A 26,260-nucleotide genomic window follows, 5' to 3' on the forward strand; every position below is an offset into this window, starting at 1 on the left:
AACTCTAACATGTATTTTGAGCAAATTATGCCCCCTTTTGGACTTAGAAAATTGTGGTTAAAGTTTTACATGCAAGTTACTATCTCCAAAACTAATGTAGATATTGAATTGAAACTTCACATGTGTCTTCGGGGTTATAAAACTAGTTGATAGCAGCAAGTCCAATAACTCTGACCTTCATTTTGGCCAAATTATGCCCCCTTTTGGACTTAAAAATTCTGGTTAAAGTTTTGCGTGCAAGTACATACAGCTATTACTAAAAGGCATATGGATTTAAAACTTATTTTTTCTTTTTCTAGATCAATTACCTACCTCACTGGGTCAAGTCCCATAACTCTGACATGTATTTTGGGCAAATTATGCCCCCTTTTGGACTTAGAAAATTCTGGTTAAAGTTTTACATGCAAGTTACTATCTCCAAAACTAATGCAGATATTGAATTGAAACTTCACATGTGTCTTCGGGGTTATAAAACTAGTTGACAGAATCAAGTCCCATAACTCTGACATGTATTTTGGGCAAATTATGCCCCCTTTTGGACTTAGAAAATTCTGGTTAAAGTTTTACATGCAAGTTACTATCTCCAAAACTAATGCAGATATTGAATTGAAACATCACATGGGTCTTCGGGGTTATAAAACTAGTTGACAGAATCAAGTCCCATAACTCTGACATGCATTTTGGGCAAATTATGCCCCCTTTTGGACTTAGAATGGAATTGAAACTTAACATGTTTCTTCGGGGTTATAAAACTAGTTGATAGCATCAAGTCCCATAACTCTGATATGCATTTTGGTCAAATTATGTCCCCTTTCGAACTTAAAACTCTTTTGATATTTAACATTTTGGGTAATAATTTCCTGCTTCTGTGACAATATTTCGAATAGTCGAGCTTGGCTGTCTTATGGACAGCTCTTGTTGAGTTATGGGCTTAGTCTTATACGTATTACATTCTTTTTTCAGAACCGCCAAAGGAACAGAGGGTGTTCCGAGAGAAGGAGGGACTACTCAACCGCCGGCGGGGTGCTATGCGCCGTCGTGTTCACCAAGTTAATGGACATAAGTTCATGGCCACCATGCTTCGTCAACCAACATTTTGCTCATTATGTCGTGATTTTATATGGTAAGATTATCTTCAGTATTCGAAGGGTTTGGTAGCTGTTGGGAGGGATATGTGAATTTTATTTCACAGAAACAGGTTCTGTATAGATACTTATATTCAGTTGGAAGTAATATCTCCATCATTTCAGGGGAAATGATATAATTCTTTGGGTTAATGAAAGAGAACATTTTTTCTCTTTTCATGATTGCTAAACATCCTGGCTTGAAAGTGAAAAATTTTAGCATTTATTTTACCTCATTTCTTTGCCTATACTGTTCAAAAAGGATTCATTGAAGGCCAGACTGCACTTCCAGATTAAAATAATTATGTTTTGCTTTTGACAAATTTTCTTTGTTAATCCACGAAATTAAATCCCGATGAACAATTAAAAGTTATATATACTTATATTATAAACCTATATATATGTTCTGTCAAAAATACAGCTTGTATACAGCTTGTATTTCACAAGAAATATAAACTGGCGGAAAAAAATTCTGTATTGTACCTTTTGTATTGTATGTTGCCGGACTACTTTTATTTAATATGCATGACCTGACACAGTTCTATAAATAGCGTATGTACAAACTACACTCTGTTCAAAAAGGAGGAGGTATATCGTAAAAGGGTCACTATAACAGTAGCTAGATGTGGGATTTTGTATTCGGCTCTCGTGAATTTTGCCAGGTCAGATCACACTTGGCACGTATAATGCCTTGTGTTGTCCGACATGTAAAAATCAACGATAGCCGAATACAGCATCCAAGTTTTAAAATAATTTGTTTCTAGTTATACTGTTTTTAGCTGTTGAATGATATAGGGCCATCTGACAGGCCAGATTGTTTCTGCATGTAGAAATCCAGTAGTTTAAACCCACACAAAGTAGGTGTTTTGGCCTTAACTACAAATTTTTATGGCAAATGATCAAGCTCGGAAATACCGTAAAAACATGAATATATTACACAGTTTTTTTTTTACGATTTTGTTTTCATTTTCTCAAATGGGTGCGTAATATACACCAAGGTAGAGCTTCAAACATTTTTTCCTAGCTTGAAAACCCAAAAATATATTGGCGAAAATCGGACAATTTTGTCAACTGTCATGTGTTTACATTTTGGGGCATGCTTTTTTAACCTCCTCTTGAAGAGCGTTTTATTGGATGGGTCTAAAAACACGTACGGAACCAAACTTCTGATGATATATGGTAAAGTTGGTTTTGATTGCGAGTTTAAATTTTTGTATTTGTAAATTTTATTAATAAATATGGTACATATCCAGAGCACCGGATAATTTGTCAGTTTAAAAATTAGGCAAAAAATAAAATTTCGCGGTTCCGGGTTGTAGGTGTTTGATCATTAAAATCATTTTCTTTCAAGGATGCTCAAATAAATTGCAATTATAACAGATTGTTTGTTATTTCTATATTTCCAGCCAATCATTACTGATCAGTACAGCCGCTCGTATATTGGTAAACAAACATGCTAATTAACCATGATTTTCTCGTTTGATGTGCCCATAATTATGAGAAGTTTGTTTGCACGTCTGTTAAAGCATATCGATACTAAGGTGTTGACAGCTTGAGAAAGTTCTCAAATACTTTTGAAAGCATGTCTCTCAGATATATTCACTGTTTTCTGTAACCGATTATGCAGTAATTGCGATTTTCACGAGAAATCGTTTTTACGCATGCCGCTAGTGGCCGATTTCGAGTTTGTAAACAACGTTTTCTGACTGATTTTTCGGTGCGTAATATGTTCCAATGTAAGCATTTTTCCCAAGATTATGATACAAGATCGGGGGGTGCGTAATATACATGTTAGCCTAATATATTCGAGTTTTTACGGTAATTTTATTTATTTTTAAGTTTTTCTCACCTTTTCTTTTAAAATATTGTAGCTCTGATCACATTTAAATTACATTTGTAAACTTAAACTTTGGGTGCATATATATATACCAACTCATAATGACACAAAAAAGAACATTAGTGACACCTTAATTGCAAACTATACAGTTCTGTATCATTAATTAGATAATTGATTTGATGCACAGGATAAAGCATTCGTGTCACTGTTGTATAATTTGGAGAGAGAGAAAGTGCCATAACAATTTTAGAGACTATTGTCATACAAGCTACATGTGGGCAGCAAACTATTAAACCTGATAATGATAGTCCCTGATAATGTACTATTGGTTCTTTCAAGTATACGTCACAAAAAACAAAAACAACTGGTGTGGTACGCAAGTAGAAAAGAATACCAGATGGTTCATGTAAAAGTTATTCCTGATGATTCCAGTTAGTCAGTGTAATAAAAAAAATTCAGTATTATTTGAAGAGGTCTGTATATGCTCTGTAGTGAAAATTGATTCTAACATGGCTCGATTTGACTGCCAGTTAATTAAAGAAGAAATTCAAGATCTGTATATTCTCTGATAAACAAGGGTTGATGCACAGACTGATAAGAGAGCTTATGATGTGAAATTGCTGCATGATGTCCAGTTCGTTTCTGCTAGGATAAATGAAACCCAGCATAATTTTCAATTTTATCAAATTATTTCAGTGAAGAATGAAAATGATCAAGGCTTTCATCTAATTTACCACTATTCATTGTCAGATGCTTAGATATCAAACCATGAGGGTGTTCAGTTTCCGCCCATCTGAACTCGGAACCATGATGAATTAGATGACAGACTGCTCAAAGGCCTTGATTATTTGTTACATGAATAATAATAATAATAATAATAATAATAATAACGACTTTATTTATAGTGGATAACATATTTGGCTAAGCCAATTTACAATATGGTCCACATATACATGGCTATATACAAACATGGATAAAAATATGACAAAATAAAACACACAAAGTTAATGTTATCAGAAAAATAATATGAGAATGAAAGATTATATACAATACAGGACACTAATTTAACAACTGAAGTAACTATTTACAATGAAAATGGAGAGAGATGGTAGAGACAGTATTTCCTGACATTTAATTGCAATTATGACTTATTGTACTGTCAGAGTATTGCCACTGAAGGTACGATCTTTTAAATTTCTCCAGGGTGTCTGAAGTACGTATATATTTAGGTATGTTATTCCAGATAACTGTTCCAGAATAGTGCAAAGATTTGCGAAAAAATTCCTTTTTTGGCATAGGTACTACTAGTTCATCATTTTCTCTAGATCTAAGTTCACGATCAGATGTTTGCTTTTGAGTAAATTTTGAAGTAAGATAATTAGGACATTGGTCATGAATCGATTTATATACTAGGATTGCTTTTTTGTATTTAATTCGGTCAGAAAAAGTCATCCATTTCAATTTTGTAAATAATTCAGCGGATGGGGCATCAAATTTTTTGTCAAGAATAATTCTTGCAGCACGTTTTTGGAATTTCAAAACAGTTTCTAGAAGCCACTTATAGACATATTAGAAAAAAAAAACCCAGAGTTCTGCCACTTTAGTTTTTACTGGCAAAGCTCTGGGGGAAAAAACTGACTAGTTAGTTTCTTCCCCCCCCCCCCCCCCCCAGTCAGTTTTCCCCCCCATTTGCAACTGGTTACTCTTGATCATTCTTATGGGGGGGTTGAGGGTGGGAAACTAACTAGTCAATTCTTTATCCCCCTCGTCAGTTTTCCTGGCTAGTCAGTTATTTCCCCTGTCAGTGAATTGGAACTGGTTATTCTTGGTTATTCTTAACTAGCCTGTTTCTATTCAGTTTCTTCCCCCATCTGACAGATCAAGTACTGGCTAGGGGGAAGAACTGACCAGTCAGTTTCTTCCCCCAGATAACAGAGCAAGTACTGGCTAGGGGGGAAAGTCCAATTCTTCCCCCACCTAACAGGTCAGGTATATGCTAGGGGTGAAAGAACTGACCAGTCAATTTCTTCCCCCACCTAACAGAGCAAGTTCTGGCTAGGGGGAAAAAACTAACTGGTCAATTTGATTTCCCCACCTAACAGAGCAAGTACTGGCTGGGGGGGGGGGGGGGGGGAAGAAATGATTGGTCAATTTCATTTCCCTACCCGACAGGTCAAGTACTGGCTAAAGGGGAAAGAACTGAACGGTCAATTTCTTCCCCCACCTGACAGGTCAAGTACTGGCTGGGGGGAAAGAACTGACTAGTCAATTTCTTCCCCCACCTGACAGGTCAAGTATATGCTAGGGGGAAAAGAACTGATTGGTCAATTTCTTCCCCCATTTGATAGGTCAAGTATATGCAAGGGGGAAATAACTGAGCAGTCAATTTCTTCTCCCACTTAACAGGTCAGAAAAAAGGTCAAGTACATGCTAGGGCGTTCAATTTCTTCCCTGCACCTGACAGATATTAAATAGTAATGGCAATCAAAAAATTTGATTTGACAAAAAAAAAAACATTGATTAAAGTTACAAAAAACATATAGGTTTATTCAAATGAAAAACAAGACCTATTTCATCTGAAATTTAAATGGAAAATGAACAGACACTTGTATCCCTAATAACAATACCGAAAGAAACCAGTACTTGAAGGGAAAACTTGACTAGGGGGAAAGAACTGACTAACTAGTCAGTTTCTTCCTCTGTCAGAAAACTAATTCCAAGGGGGGAAAAAACTGACTGGGGGGGGGGAAGAAACTGACTAGTCAGTTTTTTCCCTGGGGGAAAGAATTGACTAGTCAGTTTTTTCCCTGGGGAAAGAACTGACTGGGGGAAAAACTGGGCTGTTACACTGGAACTGACCAAACGACTGTATATCATATTTCTATAGGAAAAGTATTAATTTTGGGTAGTTTACTTTATTGATATCATCAGATGACATGTATTGATGTCAATCACTTGTCAATTCCAAACATATCCAGCTATGTACGTAGGCATTTTACCTATATAATAACTGAAAATGAGGAAAAAATGACATATTTTTCTCATTATACCATGATCATTGAGCTTACTCACTAGACCTGTTTATTACAGTCAGCTTTGAAATCAGCTTTCACCATCATGGACTCTATTTATATAAATATTTTCTTTCATTTCATTCAGCCAAATATAAATTATTTAATTTACTAATCTTTTACCATTTATAGTAAACGGGAAAATACATAAAACAAACGACTGAATAGGAGTGATGAAACAGGCATAGTTTTATTTCATTTTTTCATTCATACTTAAACACACCGTGGTTCCAAACAAAAAAGAAAAAATGATTGCCATTTTATAACATGGCATATTAGAGTGTCTAAGCACTTATAACATCGATAAATTTAAAACACTGATTGCAACTGAAAAACACTAATGTTGCAATATTTAACTGTCTTTGGAACCAACGTCTCACATCCACAAATACAGAACACTTTCTGAATTTTTACATTGTCAATCGGCAGATAACGACAGAAAATCGTTACTATCTGAAATATATAACAAAGTTGGACACTGGAAAACTAACACAAAGTGAAAATTGTTTTGTTATAACATACGTTAGAAAACTGGGTGGGAGGGAGGGTAATCTTGTTGTCACTATGCCCGTTAGACCTCGAATAGCGTAAATCCCGTGCGGAGCGGCTTTTATATCAAGCCGCAATCAATCGAGCCCTAAAATTTCTATATATAGGAACGTTTCCTAATAAGGAAACTAGATGAAAAAAGTTACATGTAACTGAAACGAAAATAAATAAATTTATTGAAGTGATTATAAAAGTATATTAGAAAAGTGTATCTTTGTTAATTGTACTTAATTCAGATTTTAAATAGTTCTTTCGCATCATTGTCCTTACAATTTGTCACAAGGTCCATAACTCTGACACAAATAAGGGCTCGACCCTGTGGACTGCCCTATTGCCCGGGGCAGGTAAAAGTGGAGTGCGGGCAGGCAATAAATCGTACTATATAAAAGATCTCAAGAAATACTTGTTAGAAAATCATGTGCTACTGTTTTTGTGCTACACTGTATTGTAATACCTCATCACATCATCATATAACATTTTGGCAACCAAAAGTTGGGTTGGGAAGGTAAAAATATAGTTGAAGTTGCCCTAAGGGCAAGTCCTCTACAGAGTTGAAGTTGAGTCAAGTAAATATTTTATGAATTATGTTCCCTTTTTACTAAGTATTTCAGTTTAATTTTGATGTTTTTCGGCGATGCCGTCTAAATTCGTTTTCGTTACCTATGCCACCTAACTTCAGTTTGCAAGTCAAACTACTTGATAACGCATTATAGATAATTTATCAAAATGGAAGATTTATGCAACACTCTGCCTGATTGGACGAGAGTGTCAATTTCTTTCACTCTGTCGATTGTGCTATGCTGAGTGAAATGTAGACAAAGCGTTTATCCTAAACGACGCTGTTCACAGTTTTAAAGCTTACTTTGGCTCAGTATATTTAGCAAGAATATTGATATATCTCAAAATGATAAGTAAGTTTAATAAATATAAAAACCTGTTCAAATACCAACATATATCAAATTAAAGAAAGAGCTGAATACGGTCTGCGTATCACATGAATAAGGGCGTGATTAGAGTCTTTTATGTAGAGAAGTGCTTTTTAAAAGATTTTCCTTGTTACAATTGTTGTCTGTATATGAAAAGGTTTCTTGCTTTTGTGACTTATTCAGATTGCATATTAAAATAAGTACTTGTTTGCTTTGATATATTTGTTATAAATTATTTAACTGATTTATTATATATGAATATTTTTTTTTAGTATGGTATGCAAATATTGAACTCAGTTGAAATCTGTTTTATTATATATTTGCTATACAATGACTGAATCTCATTACACTGAAATGAAGGTACGCTGCATACAGTTTATCTATGTGATATGACTACGGTCAAACTTTGCTTATGAAACAGAAATAATTATAGTTGTATGTTTTGCTTGACCTTCACTTTTTTATAGGTGTGACGTCATTGTCCAAAGATTCGTGAGTAGCGAATATGCATTGTTAAAGCGGGATCAGTTGGCCTATTTTAGAAATAAATAAAAATAATCAATAAAAAATCCTTTAATTGATTTTTTTCTCATGTATTCTAATCAAACTTGATTTGTAGCATCTTTATTAGGCTCGCAGCCAACTTTGTTCAGCTGGGACATTTAACCCCTTTTAGGGGCTGCTAGAGCTAAGACTAGAAATGCCTTTATACAGCGTCTCATGAACAGCTTGGTGGATCTTTGTCATACTTGGTTTGGAGCATCATTATAAGGTCCTCTTCCAAATTTATTTATATAGGAACTTGGGCCCTATTAGGGACCACTGTAGCTAAAAGTAGATATGCCTTTTTTTCGCATTAACCACTAAAATGTAATGGATTTTTATCAAACTCGATGTGTAACAATATCGTAAGGTCTCCTACTATTTTGTTACAAATGGGGATAGGGACCAATTTAGCTAAAAATATAAACACGTTTAATGACCTCTTCTCATGAACCGCTTCATGAATCTTCATCAAACTACTGCTGTAATTATTCGTCTAAGGATAAACGAAACAAAATTGCAACCCTACGAAACCTTTGCGAAAAATTAAAAGAGAACCATTTAAATTGCTAAAGTGCGGTGTTAGTTTTGCAGTTTGAAAAATGTTAGATTAAAGATGAATGTTAGATGAAAAATTCATAAACTTCTTTCCTTATTACAATTCGCCAACCATCATTTTTAAAGTTATTTCTTGTTTACCATATTATTGTCGATCTGTTCATTTGTAGACTATTTCATCACATTTGTCTGTGGAAAGTACATGATCCCTATCGTTTGGAGGATTGGAAAGTCCGATATCAAGGCCAATGTGACCTTGAGTCCAAAAATTGTTTCCACTTAAAACTGAAAAAGCTTTCATAGGATGATTGCCAGTGATCAGTTGATGACCTCTCTTATTTTTTGGGGTCAGCAGATCAAAGATGAAGGTCACAGTGATAGTAATGACACTTGTTTTTCTCAAGTTCCAGAGGTCAGAGGTCAAGATCACAGTGACCCTGAAACTGAAAATATCAGTTACTAAAGAATACTTTGACATACAATTGTCAGACTTAAAAGGGCAATTGCCTGTTGTCATCAGATGACTTGTATTGTTTTTGGAGTTGATAGGTCAAATGTCAAGGTTACAGTGCCCTTTAAACACTCAAAAACAAAGAATGCTTTGGCTGTCTATCTTTGTTGAGTGTTTCCCTGTAGTCAGTAGATGAATCCTGTTATTTCTTAGGTCATTTGGTCAAAGGACAAGGTCACAGCATATGAAAATTACCTCTCTACTGGCATCCAGCTGGCCCTTATGGGTGTTGTGCAAACAGCTGTTGTTTATTATCTTCAGCTCTAATATGTGCATCATAAAACTATATATAGCAGTGACGAAGCTGCAGAAGTGCATAATTATTATGTTATACTCTATACATTGTATTTCAGACTCTGTATGACTCGTCACTGCAAACTTTAATCTAGCATGTAAATCATATATTGGTTGAAAACCAGTTTCGGGGACTATAGGAATGCGCTTGTCCGTCATTCCGTCCGTCATTCCGTCCGTCCGTCCATCCGCAATTTCTTGTCTGGTCCATAATATTACTTGGCACAAATGTTCCCCATGATGAGACGACGTGTCATGCGCAAGACCCGGACCCCTACCTCAAAGGTCAAGGTCACAATTGGAGGTCAAAGGTCAACAGGGCTTTTCTCCTGTCCGGTCCATAACTCTCCCATCCATGAAGAGATTTTAATATTACTCGGCACAAATGTACCTCATAATAAGACGATGTGTCATGCCCAACTTTCAGACCCCTCGCTCAAAGGTCAAGGTCACACTTAGCAGTCAAATGTTAGCATGGCATGAACAGGGTCTGCTTCGTGTCCGGTCCATAACTCTGTCATTCATTAAGGGATTTTAATATCACTTGGCACATATGTTCCCCATGAGGAAACAACATGTCATGCGCAAGACCTGGATCCCTAGCTCAAAGGTCAAGGTCACAATTGGAGGTCAAATGTCAACAGGGCTTTTTTTCCTGTCCAGTCCATAACTCTGCCATCCATGAAGGGATTTTAATATTACATAGCACAAATGATCCCCATGATGAGACGACTTGTCATGTGCCACACCCAGAACCCTGGCTTAAAGGTCAAGGTCACACTTTGAGGTCAAAGGTCAATAGGATTTTTTTCCTGTCCGGTCTATAACTTTGTCATGCAAGGCAGGACTTAAATATCAGTTGGCACAAATATTTCCCTGTATGAGACGATGTGTCATGTGCAAAACCCGGGCCCTAAGTCTAAGGTCAAGGTCACACTTTGAGACCGAAGGTCAGATACAAAAATGACTTTGTCGGGAGCATTTCTTCTTCATGCATGGAGGGATTTTGATGAAACTTGGCACAAATGTTCACCACTATGTGATGGATTGCCGTGCGCAAAAACCAGGTCTCTAGGTTTAAGGTCTAGGTCATACTTAGTTAAAGGTTAAATTTAAGAATGACTTTGTCCAGAGCATTTCTTCTCCATGCATGGGGGGATTTTGATGTAACTTTGCACAACTGTTCACCACCATGAGGCACCCTTGTTTTAAGAATTACCTCCCTTTGTTTTACTATAAATAGATTATATTGTTACTTTTTTATTACTGGCCGTAGGGAAAAATCGAGACCACTTTTCTGTGGTATAACATGCATGTTACATTGAATTTTTAGATGTATTTTGACCTATCTCTTCCAGGTAAAGAGTTTTTTGTGGACTTGTAATATATTTTTTTTTTAATAGATATTTTTTTTTTTAATTTTTTTTTTGTTAATTTCCCTTTGTTGTTACTATAGATAACTTTTATGATAACTTTTTCATAATTGGCCAAAATAAATCCATATGAAAGCAACTATAGGTTTTTATGTATGCAAATTTCAATGCAAGTGTTTTGTTATAAGGTATTGTATATATAGAGTACCATATTGTTTATACATCATTGACACATATTGATTCATTATGTTATACTGCAATAGAAACAGTAAGGTGCCTTCCAGTAGGGGACGTTGTATTGCATGTCATTCACTTGTTTCTTTCTTTTTTCAGGGGTTTGGGAAAGCAAGGGTATCAGTGTCAAGGTGAGCATCATTTTTGTTGAAACTTCACAGTCATGAAAGCTACTTCATGTAATCAAGTTGTATTACTCTTACTTGATTTTATGCAATTTTTGTCCAAAGTCTTGTTCAGTTAGAATTTTGCAGCAGTTTTTGTGCTGTAAATTCAATATTTGAAGATCATTGTATTGCCTTGATTAAGGAAATTAAACAGTAATCATTATATAAAAAACAAACAGGAAAAATAATACCGGTAGTGTTTATTAAGATATTATGATATCCCATATAAAAGAACAGTTAAATTCTAGTTTCTATTGACTTGAATATTATACAATTATTTTTATGCCCCCGGCATCTACTGATGCGGGAGGCATACAGTGATTGTCCTGTCCGTCCATTCGTTTGTCCATCTGTACGAGGTTAACCAAATGGGACTGTTTCGTCTAGCATCAATACCCCTTACTACAATGACTTGATACTAATGCAGATGTAACCTGTGACCATTCCTCATCTTCACACATCACCTGACCTCAGTTTGACCTTGAACTCGACCTCGTTTTGGACTTAGGTTGCTTTGTATCGACAAGGATGCCACCGGGGGCATCAAGCGTTTATTGAACGCAGCTTCTTGTTTCAGTATGTACATGTGTGGTTCACAAAAGATGCCATCAACATGTGGTTACAAAATGTCCTGGAATCAAAGACAAGTCGACAGAGGAGACAGAAGAAGTAAGTATTAACACAAGTTTTTTTAAAAAAGCAGTCTTGGAGATCTTCTGGAATAGATGATTAAATGAATTCAGTGGTCTTACAAAGATAGTGGACCACAAATTGAAGTGTCTATATACAGGCCATATATTGAGGGATTATTCAATGAATCTGTAGCTTCCTGTAAGTGAAACATAGCATTTAGTTTGTAACATACAGGGAGAAGTTTTCTAAAGTAAAATAATTGCTTTTTTTACATGCCCTCATATGGATATATATGGTAATTGTTCTATCTGCCCCAAAAACAATGTTAAAACTCAGATGGACATTTTGTATGAAAATGAACATCACCATTTACTAAAAAAAGTTAATTGAGTTGTTGAGCATAAAAGGCCAAAAATATCTTTAAAAGTGTTTGAAATAGGAATAATGTAATTAGCAATTATGTTTTGTAGTATCTTTTAACACACACAAACCCAAATGACACAGCCAGTATCCCCACCCCAAGGTAATATGAAAGTTTACTTAGTCTTGATTTGTCAGCAAGTGACATAAGATTGTACAGTGACAGTAAGTGAGGGCACCAGTATCCTATAGACAGATGTAAGATTGTACAGTGACAGTGAGGACACCAGTATCCTATAGACAGACGTAAGATTGTACAGTGACAGTAAGTGAGGGCACCAATATCCTACAGACAAACGTAAGACTGTACAATGACAGTAAGTGAGGCACCAGTATCCTATAGACAGATGTAAGACTGTACAGTGACAGTGAGGACACCAGTATCCTATAGACAGACGTAAGACTGTACAGTGACAGTAAGTGAGGGCACCAGTATCCTACAGACAGACGTAAGACTGTACAGTGACAGTAAGCGAGGCACCAGTATCCTATAGACAGACGTAAGACTGTACAGTGACAGTAAGTGAGGGCACCAGTATCTACCAGACGTAAGACTGTCAGTGACAGAAGTAGACGTATAAGAGTGTAACTTAAGTGACAGTAAGCGAGCACCAGTATCCTATAGACAGACGTAAGACTGTACAGTGACAGTAAGTGAGGGCACCAGTATCCTACAGACAAACGTAAGACTGTACAATGACAGTGAGTGAGGGCACCAGTATCCTACAGACAGACGTAAGACTGTACAGTGACAGTGAGGACACCAGTATCCTATAGACAGACGTAAGATTGTACAGTGACAGTAAGTGAGGGCACCAGTATCCTATAGACAGACGTAAGACTGTACAGTGACAGTAAGCAAGGCACCAGTATCCTACAGACAAACGTAAGACTGTACAAGTGACAGTAAGTGAGGCACCAGTATCCTACAGACAACGTAAGTGTACAATGACAGTAAGGACACAGTATCTATAGACAGACGTAAGATACTGACAAGAGGGCACCAGTATCCTACAGACAGATGTAAGATGTACAGTGACAGTGAGGACACCAGTATCCTATAGACAGACGTAAGATTGTACAGTGACAGTAAGTGAGGGCACCAATATCCTACAGACAAACGTAAGACTGTACAATGACAGTAAGTGAGGCACCAGTATCCTACAGACAAACGTAAGATTGTACAATGACAGTAAGGACACCAGTATCCTATAGACAGACGTAAGATGTACAGTGACAGTAAGTGAGGGCACCAGTATCCTATAGACAGAGTAAGATTGTACAGTGACAGTAAGCGAGGCACCAGTATCCTATGACAGACTAAGATGTACAGTGACAGTAAGCGAGGCACCCGTATCCTAGACAGATGTAAGTTGTACAATGACAGTGAGGCACCAGTATCTATACAGACGTAAATTGTACATGACGTAAGCGGGCACGTATCTATAGCAGATGTAGATGTACAGTGACAGTGAGGACACCAGTATCCTATAGACAGACGTAAGATTGTACAGTGACAGTAAGTGAGGGCACCAGTATCCTATAGACAGATGTAAGATTGTACAATGACAGTGAGGACACCAGTATCCTATAGACAGACGTAAGATTGTACAGTGACAGTAAGTGAGGGCACCAATATCCTACAGACAAACGTAAGACTGTACAATGACAGTAAGTGAGGCACCAGTATCCTACAGACAAACGTAAGATTGTACAATGACAGTAAGGACACCAGTATCCTATAGACAGACGTAAGATTGTACAGTGACAGTAAGTGAGGGCACCAGTATCCTATAGACAGATGTAAGATTGTACAGTGACAGTGAGGACACCAGTATCCTATAGACAGACGTAAGATTGTACAGTGACAGTAAGCGAGGCACCAGTATCCTATAGACAGATGTAAGATTGTACAATGACAGTGAGGCACCAGTATCCTATAGACAGACGTAAGATTGTACAGTGACAGTAAGCGAGGCACCAGTATCCTATAGGCAGATGTAAGATTGTACAGTGACAGTGAGGACACCAGTATCCTATAGACAGACGTAAGATTGTACAGTGACAGTAAGCGAGGCACCAGTATCCTATAGACAGATGTAAGATTGTACAATGACAGTGAGGACACCAGTATCCTATAGACAGACGTAAGATTGTACAGTGACAGTAAGCGAGGCACCAGTATCCTATAGGCAGATGTAAGATTGTACAGTGACAGTGAGGACACCAGTATCCTATAGACAGACGTAAGATTGTACAGTGACAGTAAGTGAGGGCACCAGTATCCTATAGACAGATGTAAGATTGTACAGTGACAGTAAGTGAGGCACCAGTATCCTACAGACAGACGTAAGGCTGTACAGTGACAGTAAGCAAGGCACCAGTATCCTATAGACAGACGTAAGATTGTACAGTGACAGTAAGCGAGGGCACCAGTATCCTACAGACAAACGTAAGACTGTACAGTGACAGTAAGTGAGGCACCAGTATCCTACAGACAGACGTAAGGCTGTACAGTGACAGTAAGCGAGGCACCAGTATCCTACAGACAGACGTAAGGCTGTACAGTGACAGTAAGCGAGGCACCAGTATCCTATAGACAGACGTAAGATTGTACAGTGACAGTAAGTGAGGGCACCAGTATCCTACAGACAAATGTAAAGTGACAGTAAGTGAGGCACCAGTATCCTATAGACAAACATAAGACTGTACAGTGACAGTAAGCGAGGGCACCAGTGTCCTATAGACAGACGTAAGATTGTACAGTGACAATAAGCGAGGGCACCAGTATCCTACAGACAAACGTGAGACTGTACTGTGACAGTAAGTGAGGCACCAGTATCCTATAGACAAACATAAGACTGTATAGTGACAGTAAGTGAGGGCACCAGTATCCTATAGACAGACGTAAGATTGTACAGTGACAGTAAGCGAGGACACCAGTATCCTATAGACAGACGTAAGACTGTACAGTGACAGTAAGCGAGGACACCAGTATCCTATAGACAAACATAAGACTGTATAGTGACAGTAAGTGAGGGCACCAGTATCCTATAGACAGACGTAAGACTGTACAGTGACAGTAAGTGAGGCACCAGTATCCTATAGACAGACGTAAGATTGTACAGTGACAGTAAGTGAGGGCACCAGTATCCTATAGACAGACGTAAGATTGTACAGTGACAGTAAGTGAGGCACCAGTATCCTATAGACAGACGTAAGATTGTACAGTGACAGTAAGCGAGGGCACCAGTATCCTACAGACAAACGTAAGACTGTACAGTGACAGTAAGCGAGGACACCAGTATCCTATAGACAGACGTAAGATTGTACAGTGACAGTAAGCGAGGACACCAGTATCCTATAGACAAACATAAGACTGTACAGTGACAGTAAGCGAGGGCACCAGTATCCTATAGACAAACGTAAGACTGTACAGTGACAGTAAGCAAGGGCACCAGTATCCTATAGACAGACGTAAGATTGTACAGTGACAGTAAGTGAGGGCACCAGTATCCTATAGACAGACGTAAGATTGTATAGTGACAGTAAGCGAGGACACCAGTATCCTATAGACAAACATAAGACTGTATAGTGACAGTAAGTGAGGGCACCAGTATCCTATAGACAGACGTAAGATTGTACAGTGACAGTGAGGACACCAGTATCCTACAGACAGACGTAAGATTGTACAGTGACAGTAAGTGAGGGCACCAGTATCCTATAGACAGACGTAAGATTGTACAGTGACAGTAAGCGAGGGCACCAGTATCCTACAGACAAACGTAAGACTGTACAGTGACAGTAAGCGAGGACACCAGTATCCTATAGACAAACATAAGACTGTATAGTGACAGTAAGTGAGGGCACCAGTATCCTATAGACAGACGTAAGATTGTACAGTGACAGTAAGTGAGGGCACCAGTATCCTATAGACAGACGTAAGATTGTACAGTGACAGTAAGTGAGGCACCAGTATCCTATAGACAAATGTAAGACTGTACAGTGACAGTAAGCGAGGGCACCAGTATCCTACAGACAAATGTAAGACTGTACAGTGACAGTAAGTGAGGCACCAGTATCCTATAGACAAACATAAGACTGTATAGTGACAGTAAGTGAGGGCACCAGTATCCTACAGACAAATGTAAGACTGTACAGTGACAGTAAGTGAGGCACCAGTATCCTATAGACAAATGTAAGACTGTACAGTGACAGTAAGTGAGGGCACCAGTATCCTACAGACAGACGTAAGATTGTACAGTGACAGTAAGCGAGGGCACCAGTATCCTACAGACAAACGTAAGACTGTACAGTGACAGTGAGGACACCAGTATCCTATAGACAGACGTAAGATTGTACAGTGACAGTAAGCGAGGGAACCAGTATCCTACAGACAAATGTAAGACTGTACAGTGACAGTATCCTATAGACAAACGTAAGACTGTACAGTGACAGTAAGCAGGCACCAGTATCCTAACAGACAAGATGTACAGTGACGTACAGCAGTACATAGACGTATGTACAGTGACAGTAAGCGAGGCACCAGTATCCTATAGACAGACGTAAGATTGTACAGTGACAGTAAGCGAGGCACCAGTATCCTACAGACAGACGTAAGACTGTACAGTGACAGTAAGCGAGGGCACCAGTATCCTACAGACAAACGTTAGACTTTACAGTGACAGTAAGCGAGGCACCAGTATCCTATAGACAAACGTAAGACTGTACAGTGACAGTAAGCGAGGGCACCAGTATCCTACAGACAAACGTTAGACTTTACAGTGACAGTAAGCGAGGCACCAGTATCCTATAGACAAACGTAAGACTGTACTGTGACAGTAAGCGAGGCACCAGTATCCTACAGACAAACGTAAGACTGTACAATGACAGTAAGCGAGGGCACCAGTATCCTACAGACAAACGTAAGACTGTACTGTGACAGTAAGCGAGGCACCAGTATCCTATAGACAAACGTAAGACTGTACAGTGACAGTAAGCGAGGGCACCAGTATCCTACAGACAAACGTTAGACTTTACAGTGACAGTAAGCGAGGGCACCAGTATCCTACAGACAAACGTAAGACTGTACAAACATAAGATTGTACAGTGACAGTAAGCGAGGGCACCAGTATCCTACAGACAAACGTAAGACTGTACAGTGACAGTAAGCGAGGGCACCAGTATCCTACAGACAAACGTAAGACTGTACAGTGACAGTAAGCGAGGGCACCAGTATCCTATAGACAGACGTAGTTAAGAACTGTGTACAGTGACAGTAAGTGAGGGCACCAGTATCCTACAGACAAACGTAGTGTACAGTGACATAAGCGAGTGGACATATCCTAAAGACGTAAGCTGTACAGTGACAGTAAGCGAGGGCACCAGTATCCTACAGACAAACGTAAGACTGTACAGTGACAGTAAGCGAGGGCACCAGTATCCTACAGACAAACGTAAGACTGTACAGTGACAGTAAGTGAGGGCACCAGTATCCTACAGACAAACGTAAGACTGTACAATGACAGTAAGCGAGGGCACCAGTATCCTACAGACAAACGTAAGACTGTACAAACATAAGATTGTACAGTGACAGTAAGTGAGGGCACCAGTATCCTATAGACAAACATCTACCGGTATTTGTAGAGGGATTTTGAGTGGGAACAACTTACTTGTGCTTTGAAAAAGTTATTTTCATACTGCTTTTGAGAGATCTTGTCTTGATGATGGGTGAGGACATCATTTTATGTAATGTTTAGTAAGTTTGCATTAAAAATGGTGTAGATACCTTGTAGAAATGTACTTTACTATTCTATTGCATTTAAATTTTGGTGATCATTTAACATAATATTGCTGTTTGTGACTTTCAGGGTGCAGGTACACGATTCAACATCAATGTTCCACATCGATTTTCTGTTCATAATTGCAAACGGCCAACATTTTGTGACCACTGTGGGTCTTTATTGTATGGAATTATTCGACAGGGGCTTCAGTGTGAAGGTAAGAAACATTTTATTCTTGGGTATTTGGTTTCAGCATTCTTAGATTGTTAGGATAAGACACTCTGTAGGACTAGTAAAGACTACCGTAGAAGGCAGGAGGTTTCATTGAAGGAATTTACATGTACTGTGATTAGTAAAATAATAGCAGATAATAGTAATAAAATAGTAGCATTGATATTATATATCATTACAATGAACCCTAAGGATAGGAATAGAAATTGTTTAAAATTTAGAATAGCTGTACTACTGTTTGATCCACCTTTAGCATAAAAAGTTTTTTCCCTGATTTCATAAATATAACACTGTATTGATATAATGATTCATTTTAAAAAATTTCAAGGGTTGTAATAGGAACTAAATAAATTTTCAAAATATATCTTGATTAATTTTGAAAAAAAAAAATGTTTCTTTAACCCTTATCATGCTTGACATGATTGATTCTTCCTTTGCGACCAGTGTAGATCATAATCAACCTGCACATCTGTGCAGTCTGATCATAATTTGCTGTGTTTGCTATTCAGTCAGTATCTTTTTGGTAAGCACCCCATTTAATTATTAATGATACTGTCCAAATTGAAAGATGGACAAGTTTATTATAGAAATTTAGCAGGGTAAGGGTTAAATCACCAATTGAGACTGTAACCTATCAGGATCTTGCCAAATAGAAGCAATTCATTAAAAGTTTTGGACACAGTAGATCAAACAGTGAGTTTTTAGGCTGGTGATTCAGATGACCACAACCCAACTTATGATCTGTTCCTTTTCAGCTTGCAAGATGAATGTACATAAGCGATGTCAGAAAAATGTAGCAAACAATTGTGGAATAAACACACGTGACATGGCACAGATTCTGCAAGAGATGGGTATAACCACCGACAAACTCACCAAGGGCAGAAAAAAGGTACAAGTCTCCATATTATATTACGACACAGTCTAATTGTGCTTGGGTTTTTCATGAAAATTTTGGTTTGACTGTGCTTCACAAAACTGAGACTATCTTGCAAGGTCTTTTATGTTTTAGATATTTTTATATAAGAAGTGAATTTGCAGGTATAAGATATTTAAATATTAAAGAAGTTATTTTGCAGTTAGCAGAAGGAAATGTTTGAAATATCTTGAGATGGTGACTAGATGATATTTTGTATTATTGTCATACAGTCTTCATACCAAAACCATGTTTCTTACATTTAGACATAACAGAATTGTTCAGGATATTTTATCTTCCATAGACTTGCCTGTACACTAGACTTGACACCGAGATAAATTTTTGTTTTGAATGTATTATGTTTAGATTTCACTTTTACTGGGTATTGTTAAGGTTGTCATGAAACAAGGCTATATGCATTATTCCATAACAGTTAACATTAATACAGTGAAATCTGTTAATTTGATCTCCATTAAATTTTGTGGTTTCGTCCAAAATGGCTGTTTATTTTTATATGCTTGTGAAAACAGTTCTTATTCAGCGTTCACCTGACTGAGTCACAATATTTATTGGCCTAATATCTCAGCCAGGTTTGATAAGCAGCTTGATTCTCCAAGTCTCTTAGGAGTTACAGCCCTTTGAATTACTCAAAATTGGGAAAATTGACACCGGCTTCTCTCTTCTCCAATGTTCTAAAAACTTGGTTACAATATTTATGGAACATAACCAGCCCGATAGTCTTCAGAAAATTAAAAGTTTTTCTGCTTATTTATTAAAGTATTTCAAAAAAACAAAAGAAATTTGCTGTAATTGGCATTTATTGTAACAGTTTGGCACTCCAGTTGGTGCTGAATTTCATGAATCTCAAATTCTAAGGTAAAATTAATGGAATTTTTTCATTTTTGGTATTAGTTTTCAGGATATATGCAGCCATGAAATCCATAGCAGTTTTACCCCACAAATAATAATGATTTCTTAGTATAAATATTTGCTTTGTCAGTGTTGTAAATAATTCCTAGAAGTACATATCTGTTGAAGTGGAAATTTGAATCATAAAAGGTGTAATTATTAAATGGTACACAAAAAGTTACATATTGCGCTTCTAATTTGTTCTTTAAAATTGGTTTGGTATTGTGGTTACTTATCATTGGTGTTGATGTCAGTAATTGTTCAGTTTTAGTTAAGGTGCACTTTTCTGGGAAACAAAATGCTTGTCTGTTGAGTAAGTAAAGCAAGAACTAACTCTTGACATGTTTTTTGTAACATTTATGACTGTTTTAAATGTCGAAACTTGCATTTCTTACATGAAGTTCTTGTTTCTGTCCACTTTAAAGGAATTAGGTGGACGGCGACCACTAACTCTACCTTTGAGGTTGCGAACTGCTTTGTTCTGACCACACGGGAATATCCACCCACATTCTGTTCTCGTCAAGATATTAATTCATTTTAGTTGTGCCATTTCTTAGCATTTCAGCTGTATTCAGTGAAATACTACACAAATTCCCATAGTTTTGTACCCCGTGGTCAAAGTTGACCCCACCCCAGGGCCTTGATTTATAGAAAATCTCAATTTTCTAAAATAACCAAGCTAGGTCTTAGATATTTCGGCATTGCTATAACTTCTACAAATTATCAATCGACCCCCGGTCAAATTGACCCCCCCCATGGATTCTTGATGACATAGAAAATCTCAAATAACAAAGCTAGCTAGATTTCATTGTAGCAGCCTAGTGGACTTCTACAAAATTGTTCAATCGCCCCGGGTAAAATGACCCCACCCCAGGGTCACTGATTTTCATAGAAAACTTCAAAAATTCTAAAAATAAACAAAGCTAGTCTTAGATTTTGACATTAGCTTGCTAAACTTCTACAAAGTTTTCAATCATTCCTCCGGGGTCAATTGACCCACCCCATGGGGTATTTGTTTAGCTTAGCAAGATTTTTTTCAGAAGCATTAAACTCAGTGAGCGATTAGGGCATCTGCCCTCTGTTTTAACTTATGACGTTTATGTCGAACTTGCATTCTACAAATTCTTGTTTCTTCCCTTAAAGGAATTAGGTGGCGGCGACCACTAACTCTACCTTTGAGGTTGCGAACTGCTTTGTTCTGACCACACGGGAATATCCACCCACATTCTGTTCTCGTCAAGATATTAATTCATTTTAGTTGTGCCATTTCTTAGCATTTCAGCTGTATTCAGTGAAATAAACTACACCAAAAAACCATAGTTTTGTAACTTAAATTGTTCACCTATTAAGTTGCTATAATCCTTATTATGGTAGTACAAGATTTAGTATGTCATACCTTTCTTCATTTCATACCATACTTTACTTTTTCAGCCATCAATAAGTGAGAATGACACTACACAAAAATCTTCGGGCAATGATTTAAACAGATTAGGTCAAATGATATCAGGTAAGTGTAGATTTATGTTGTTTCTAAGTTGGTTTGTATGGTGAGTTATATAGAGCTTTCAACCCTTTTCCCCCTCAAACACTCTGAGATGACTTCTTATGGGCTGCATTGTGTGAATTCACCAAACCTGCTTCATAGCATTTGTACATCAACCTTTCTTAGTTTTGTTTAAATGTTTCTGCTTCACTGTGCCAGATGGCATTTATCCCTGTAATAATAATATAAACAAAGTTTAGAAGAGGGGTATACTGGAATCACCATATCAGTTTGTGTGTGTGTCCGTACATGTGTGTGAAATAACATGAAAACAGATGTCTGGATTTGGTATACATCTGTATGATCATAAGATACAGGTCAAAGATGAGTACAATCCACTAATTTTTAGCTCACCTGTCACAAAGTGACAAGGTGAGCTTTTGTGATCGCGTGGTGTCCGTCGTCCATGCGTGAGTCCGTGCGTACGTAAACTTTGCTTGTGACCACTCTAGAGGTCACATTTTTTGTGGGATCTTTATGAAAGTTGATCAGAATGTTCATCTTGATGATATCTAGGTCAAGTTCGAAACTGGGTCACATGCCGTCAAAAACTAGGTCAGTAGTTCTAAAAATAGAAAAACCTTGTGACCTCTCTAGAGGCCATATATTACACAAGAGCTTCATGAAAATTGGTCAGAATGTTCATCTTGATGATATCTAGGTCAAGTTCGAAGCTGGGTCATGTGCCGTCAAAAACTAGGTCAGTAGTTCTAAAAATAGAAAAACCTTGTGACCTCTCTAGAGGCCATATATTTCACAAGATCTTCATGAAAATTGGTCAGAACGTTCACCTTGATGATATCTTAGAATCTAGGCCAAGTTCGAAACTGGGTCACGTGCCATCAAAAACTAGGTCAGTAGGTCAAATAATAGAAAAACCTTGTGACCTCTCTAAAGGCCATATTTTTCATGGGATCTGTATGAAAGTTGGTCTTATTGTTCATCTTGATGATATCTAGGTCAAGTTCGAAACTGGGTCACGTGCGGTCAAAAACTAGGTCAGTAGGTCTAAAAATAGAAAAACCTTGTAACCTCTCTAGAGGCCATATATTTTATGAGATCTTCATGAAAATTGGTCAGAATGTTCACCTTCATGATATCTAGGTCAAGTTCGAAAGTGGGTCACGTGCCATCAAAAACTAGGTCAGTAGGTCAAATAATAATAGAAAAACCATGTGACCTCTCTAGAGGCCATATTTTTCATGGGATCTGTATGAAAGTTGGTCAGAATGTTCATCTTGATGATATCTAGATCAAGTTCGAAAGTGGGTCACTTGCCGTCAAAAACTAGGTCAGTAGGTCAAATAATAGAAAAACCTTGTGACCTCTCTAAAGGCCATATTTTTCATGGGATCTGTATGAAAGTTGGTCTGAATGTTCATCTTGATGATATCTAGGTCAAGTTCGAAACAGGGTCATGTGCAGTCAAAAACTAGGTCAGTAGGTCTAAAAATAGAAAAATGTTGTGACCTCACTAGAGGCCATACTTGTGAATGGATCTCCATAAAAATTGGTCAGAATGTTCATCTTGATGATATCTAAGTTAGAAAGTGGGTCACGTGCCTTCAAAAAGTAGGTCAGTAGGTCAAATAATGAAAAAACGTTGTGACCTCTCTAGAGGCCATATTTTTCATGGGATCTGCATGAAAGTTGGTCTGAATGTTTATCTTGATGATATATAGGTCAAGTTTGAAACTGGGTCAGCTGCGATCAAAAACTAGGTCAGTAGGTCTTGAAATAGAAAAACCTTGTGACCTCTCTAGAGGCCATACCCTTGAATGGATCTTCATGAAAATTGGTGAGAATGTTCACCTTGATGATATCTAGGTCAAGTTTGAAACTGGGTCACATGCCTTAAAAAACTAGGTCAGTAGGTCAAATAATAAAAAAAAAACCTTGTGACCTCTCTAGAGGCCATACTTTTCATGGGATCTGTATGAAAGTTGGTCTGAATGTTCATCTTGATGATATCTAGGTCAAGTTTGAAACTGGGTCAATTGCGGTTAAAAACTAGGTCAGTAGGTCTAAAATTAGAAAAATCTTTTGACCTCTCTAGAGGCCATATTTTTCAATGGATCTTCATGAAAATTGATCTGAATGTTCATCTTGATGATGATATCTAGGTCAGTTTCGAAACTGGGACACATGCGGTCAAAAACTAGGCCAGTAGGTATAAAAATAGAAAAATCTTGTGACCTCTCTAGAGGCCATATTTTTCATGAGATCTTCATGAAAATTAGTGAGAATGTTCACCTGGATGATATCTAGGTAAAGTTCAAAACAGGGTCACGTACCTTCGAAAACTAGGTCAATAGGTCAAATAATAGAAAAACCTTATGACCTCTCTAGAGACCATATTTTTCAGTGGATCTTCATGAAAATTGGTCAGAATTTTTATCTTGATAATATCTAGGTCAAGTTCAAAACTGGATCACATGAGCTCAAAAACTAGGTCACTATGTCAAATAATAGAAAAAACGACGTCATACTCAAAACTGGGTCATGTGGGAAGAGGTGAGCGATTCAGGACCATCATGGTCCTCTTGTTTACTAGAGCTAATGGCCCCTTTTTGATTTGAAATTTAGCAAAATGTTGATTTCTGTTTGTTTACTTTTAATAGGGTGAATGGATGCAATATATTTTTTATACACATGTATATTATTATAAAATACAGGCCAAGTTTTGGTGTTACTCCACAAGTTTTTGCTGGAGTTATGGCTCCTTTTTGTCTTCAAATTTTGTTTTTCAAAAGCACTTAAAAGTATAAATGGATTGAATTCTTTATACCCACATAAACATTGAACAGTTACGTATTTCTAATATTTTGGCGCTTTAAAGACATTTAACAGCTGTAAAAAGGACTTATTTTATGCTAGAAGGCAGTGTCATTTGGGTATCATTTAGTCTGGTGAAAGGTTGGCAGTTTTAGTCTATTTACTTTAAGTATGGATATGTTGTTTTCTAGACTGGTCCCACATTAATTTGGTTTTTTTAGCTCACCTGTCACAAAGTGACAAGGTGAGCTTTTGTGATCGCGCGGTGTCCGTCGTCCGTCGTGCGTCAGTGCGTCCGTGCGTCCGTAAACTTTTGCTTGTGACCACTCTAGAGGTCACATTTTTCATGGGATCTTTATGAAAGTTGGTCAGAATGTTCATCTTGATGATATCTAGGTCAAGTTCGAAACTGGGTCACGTGCCATCAAAAACTAGGTCAGTAGGTCTAAAAATAGAAAAACCTTGTGACCTCTCTAGAGGCCATATATTTCACAAGATCTTCATGAAAATTGGTCAGAATGTTCACCTTGATGATATCTAGGTCAAGTTCGAACCTGGGTCACGTGGGGTCAAAAACTAGGTCAGTAGGTCTAAAAATAGAGAAACCTTGTGACCTCTCTAGAGGCCATATTTTTCATGAGATCTTCATGAATATTGGTCAGAATGTTTATCTTGATGATATCTAGGTCAAGTTCGAAACTGGGTCACATAGGGTCAAAAACTAGGTCATTAGGTCTAAAAATAGAAAAACCTTGTGACCTCTCTAGAGGCCATATTTCTCAATGACTCTTCATGAAAATCGGTCAGAATGTTTATCTTGATGATATCTAGGTCAAGTTCGAAACTGGGTCACGTTGGGTTAAAAACTAGGTCAGTAGATCTAAAAATAGAAAAACCTTGTGACCTCTCTAGAGGCCATATTTTTCATGAGATCTTCATGAAAATTGGTCAGAATTTTCAGCTTGATGATATCTAGGTCAAGTTCGAAACTGGGTCATGTGCGATCAAAAACTAGGTCAGTAGGTTTAAAAATAGGAAAACCTTGTGACCTCTCTAGAGGCCATATTTTTCAATGGATCTTCATGAAAATTGGTCAGAATGTTTACCTTGAAGATATGTAGGTCAAGTTCGAACCTGGGTCACGTGGGGTCAAAAACTAGGTCAGTAGGTCTAAAAATAGAAAAACCTTGTGACCTCTCTAGAGGCCATATTTTTCATGAGATCTTCATGAATATTGGTCAGAATGTTTATCTTGATGATATCTAGGTCAAGTTCGAAACTGGGTCACGTAGGGTCAAAAACTAGGTCATTAGGTCTAAAAATAGAAAAACCTTGTGACCTCTCTAGAGGCCATATTTCTCAATGCATCTTCATGAAAATTGGTCAGAATGTTCATCTTGATGATATCTAGGTCAGGTTTGAAACTGGGTCACGTTGGGTTAAAAACTAGGTCAGTAGATCTAAAAATAGAAAAACCTTGTGACCTCTCTAGAGGCCATATTTTTCATGAGATCTTCATGAATATTGGTCAGAATGTTCAGCTTGATGATATCTAGGTCAAGTTCGAAACTGGGTCATGTGCGGTCAAAAACTAGGTCAGTAGGTTTAAAAATAGGAAAACCTTGTGACCTCTCTAGAGGCCATATTTTTCAATGGATCTTCATGAAAATTGGTCAGAATGTTTACCTTGAAGATATCAAGGTCAAGTTCGAAACTGGGTCACGTGGGGTTAAAAACTAGGTCAGTAGATCTAAAAATAGAAAAACCTTGTGACCTCTCTAAAGGCCATATTTTTCATGAGATCTTCATGAATATTGGTCAGAATGTTCATCTTGATGATATCTAAATCAGATTCAAAACTGGGTC

At 37.5% G+C, this 26,260-nt stretch overlaps 1 protein-coding gene across 1 annotated transcript in view; it reads left to right on the plus strand.

The window, feature by feature from the left end:
• The window catches only part of LOC123528127 (calcium-independent protein kinase C-like), a 63,854-nt gene that overhangs the window by 14,400 nt on the left and 23,194 nt on the right, over positions 1 to 26,260 (plus strand). The window contains exons 3-8 of the mRNA XM_045307879.2: positions 964 to 1,123; positions 11,120 to 11,151; positions 11,765 to 11,856; positions 18,111 to 18,240; positions 19,010 to 19,143; positions 21,508 to 21,583. Of these exons, the coding sequence (XP_045163814.1) occupies positions 964 to 1,123; positions 11,120 to 11,151; positions 11,765 to 11,856; positions 18,111 to 18,240; positions 19,010 to 19,143; positions 21,508 to 21,583 (624 nt within the window). The remainder of the gene's footprint in view (positions 1 to 963; positions 1,124 to 11,119; positions 11,152 to 11,764; positions 11,857 to 18,110; positions 18,241 to 19,009; positions 19,144 to 21,507; positions 21,584 to 26,260) is intronic.

Source organism: Mercenaria mercenaria, chromosome 1 (genome assembly GCF_021730395.1).
Source record: "Mercenaria mercenaria strain notata chromosome 1, MADL_Memer_1, whole genome shotgun sequence".
In the NCBI taxonomy this organism is placed as follows: Eukaryota; Metazoa; Mollusca; class Bivalvia; order Venerida; family Veneridae; genus Mercenaria; species Mercenaria mercenaria.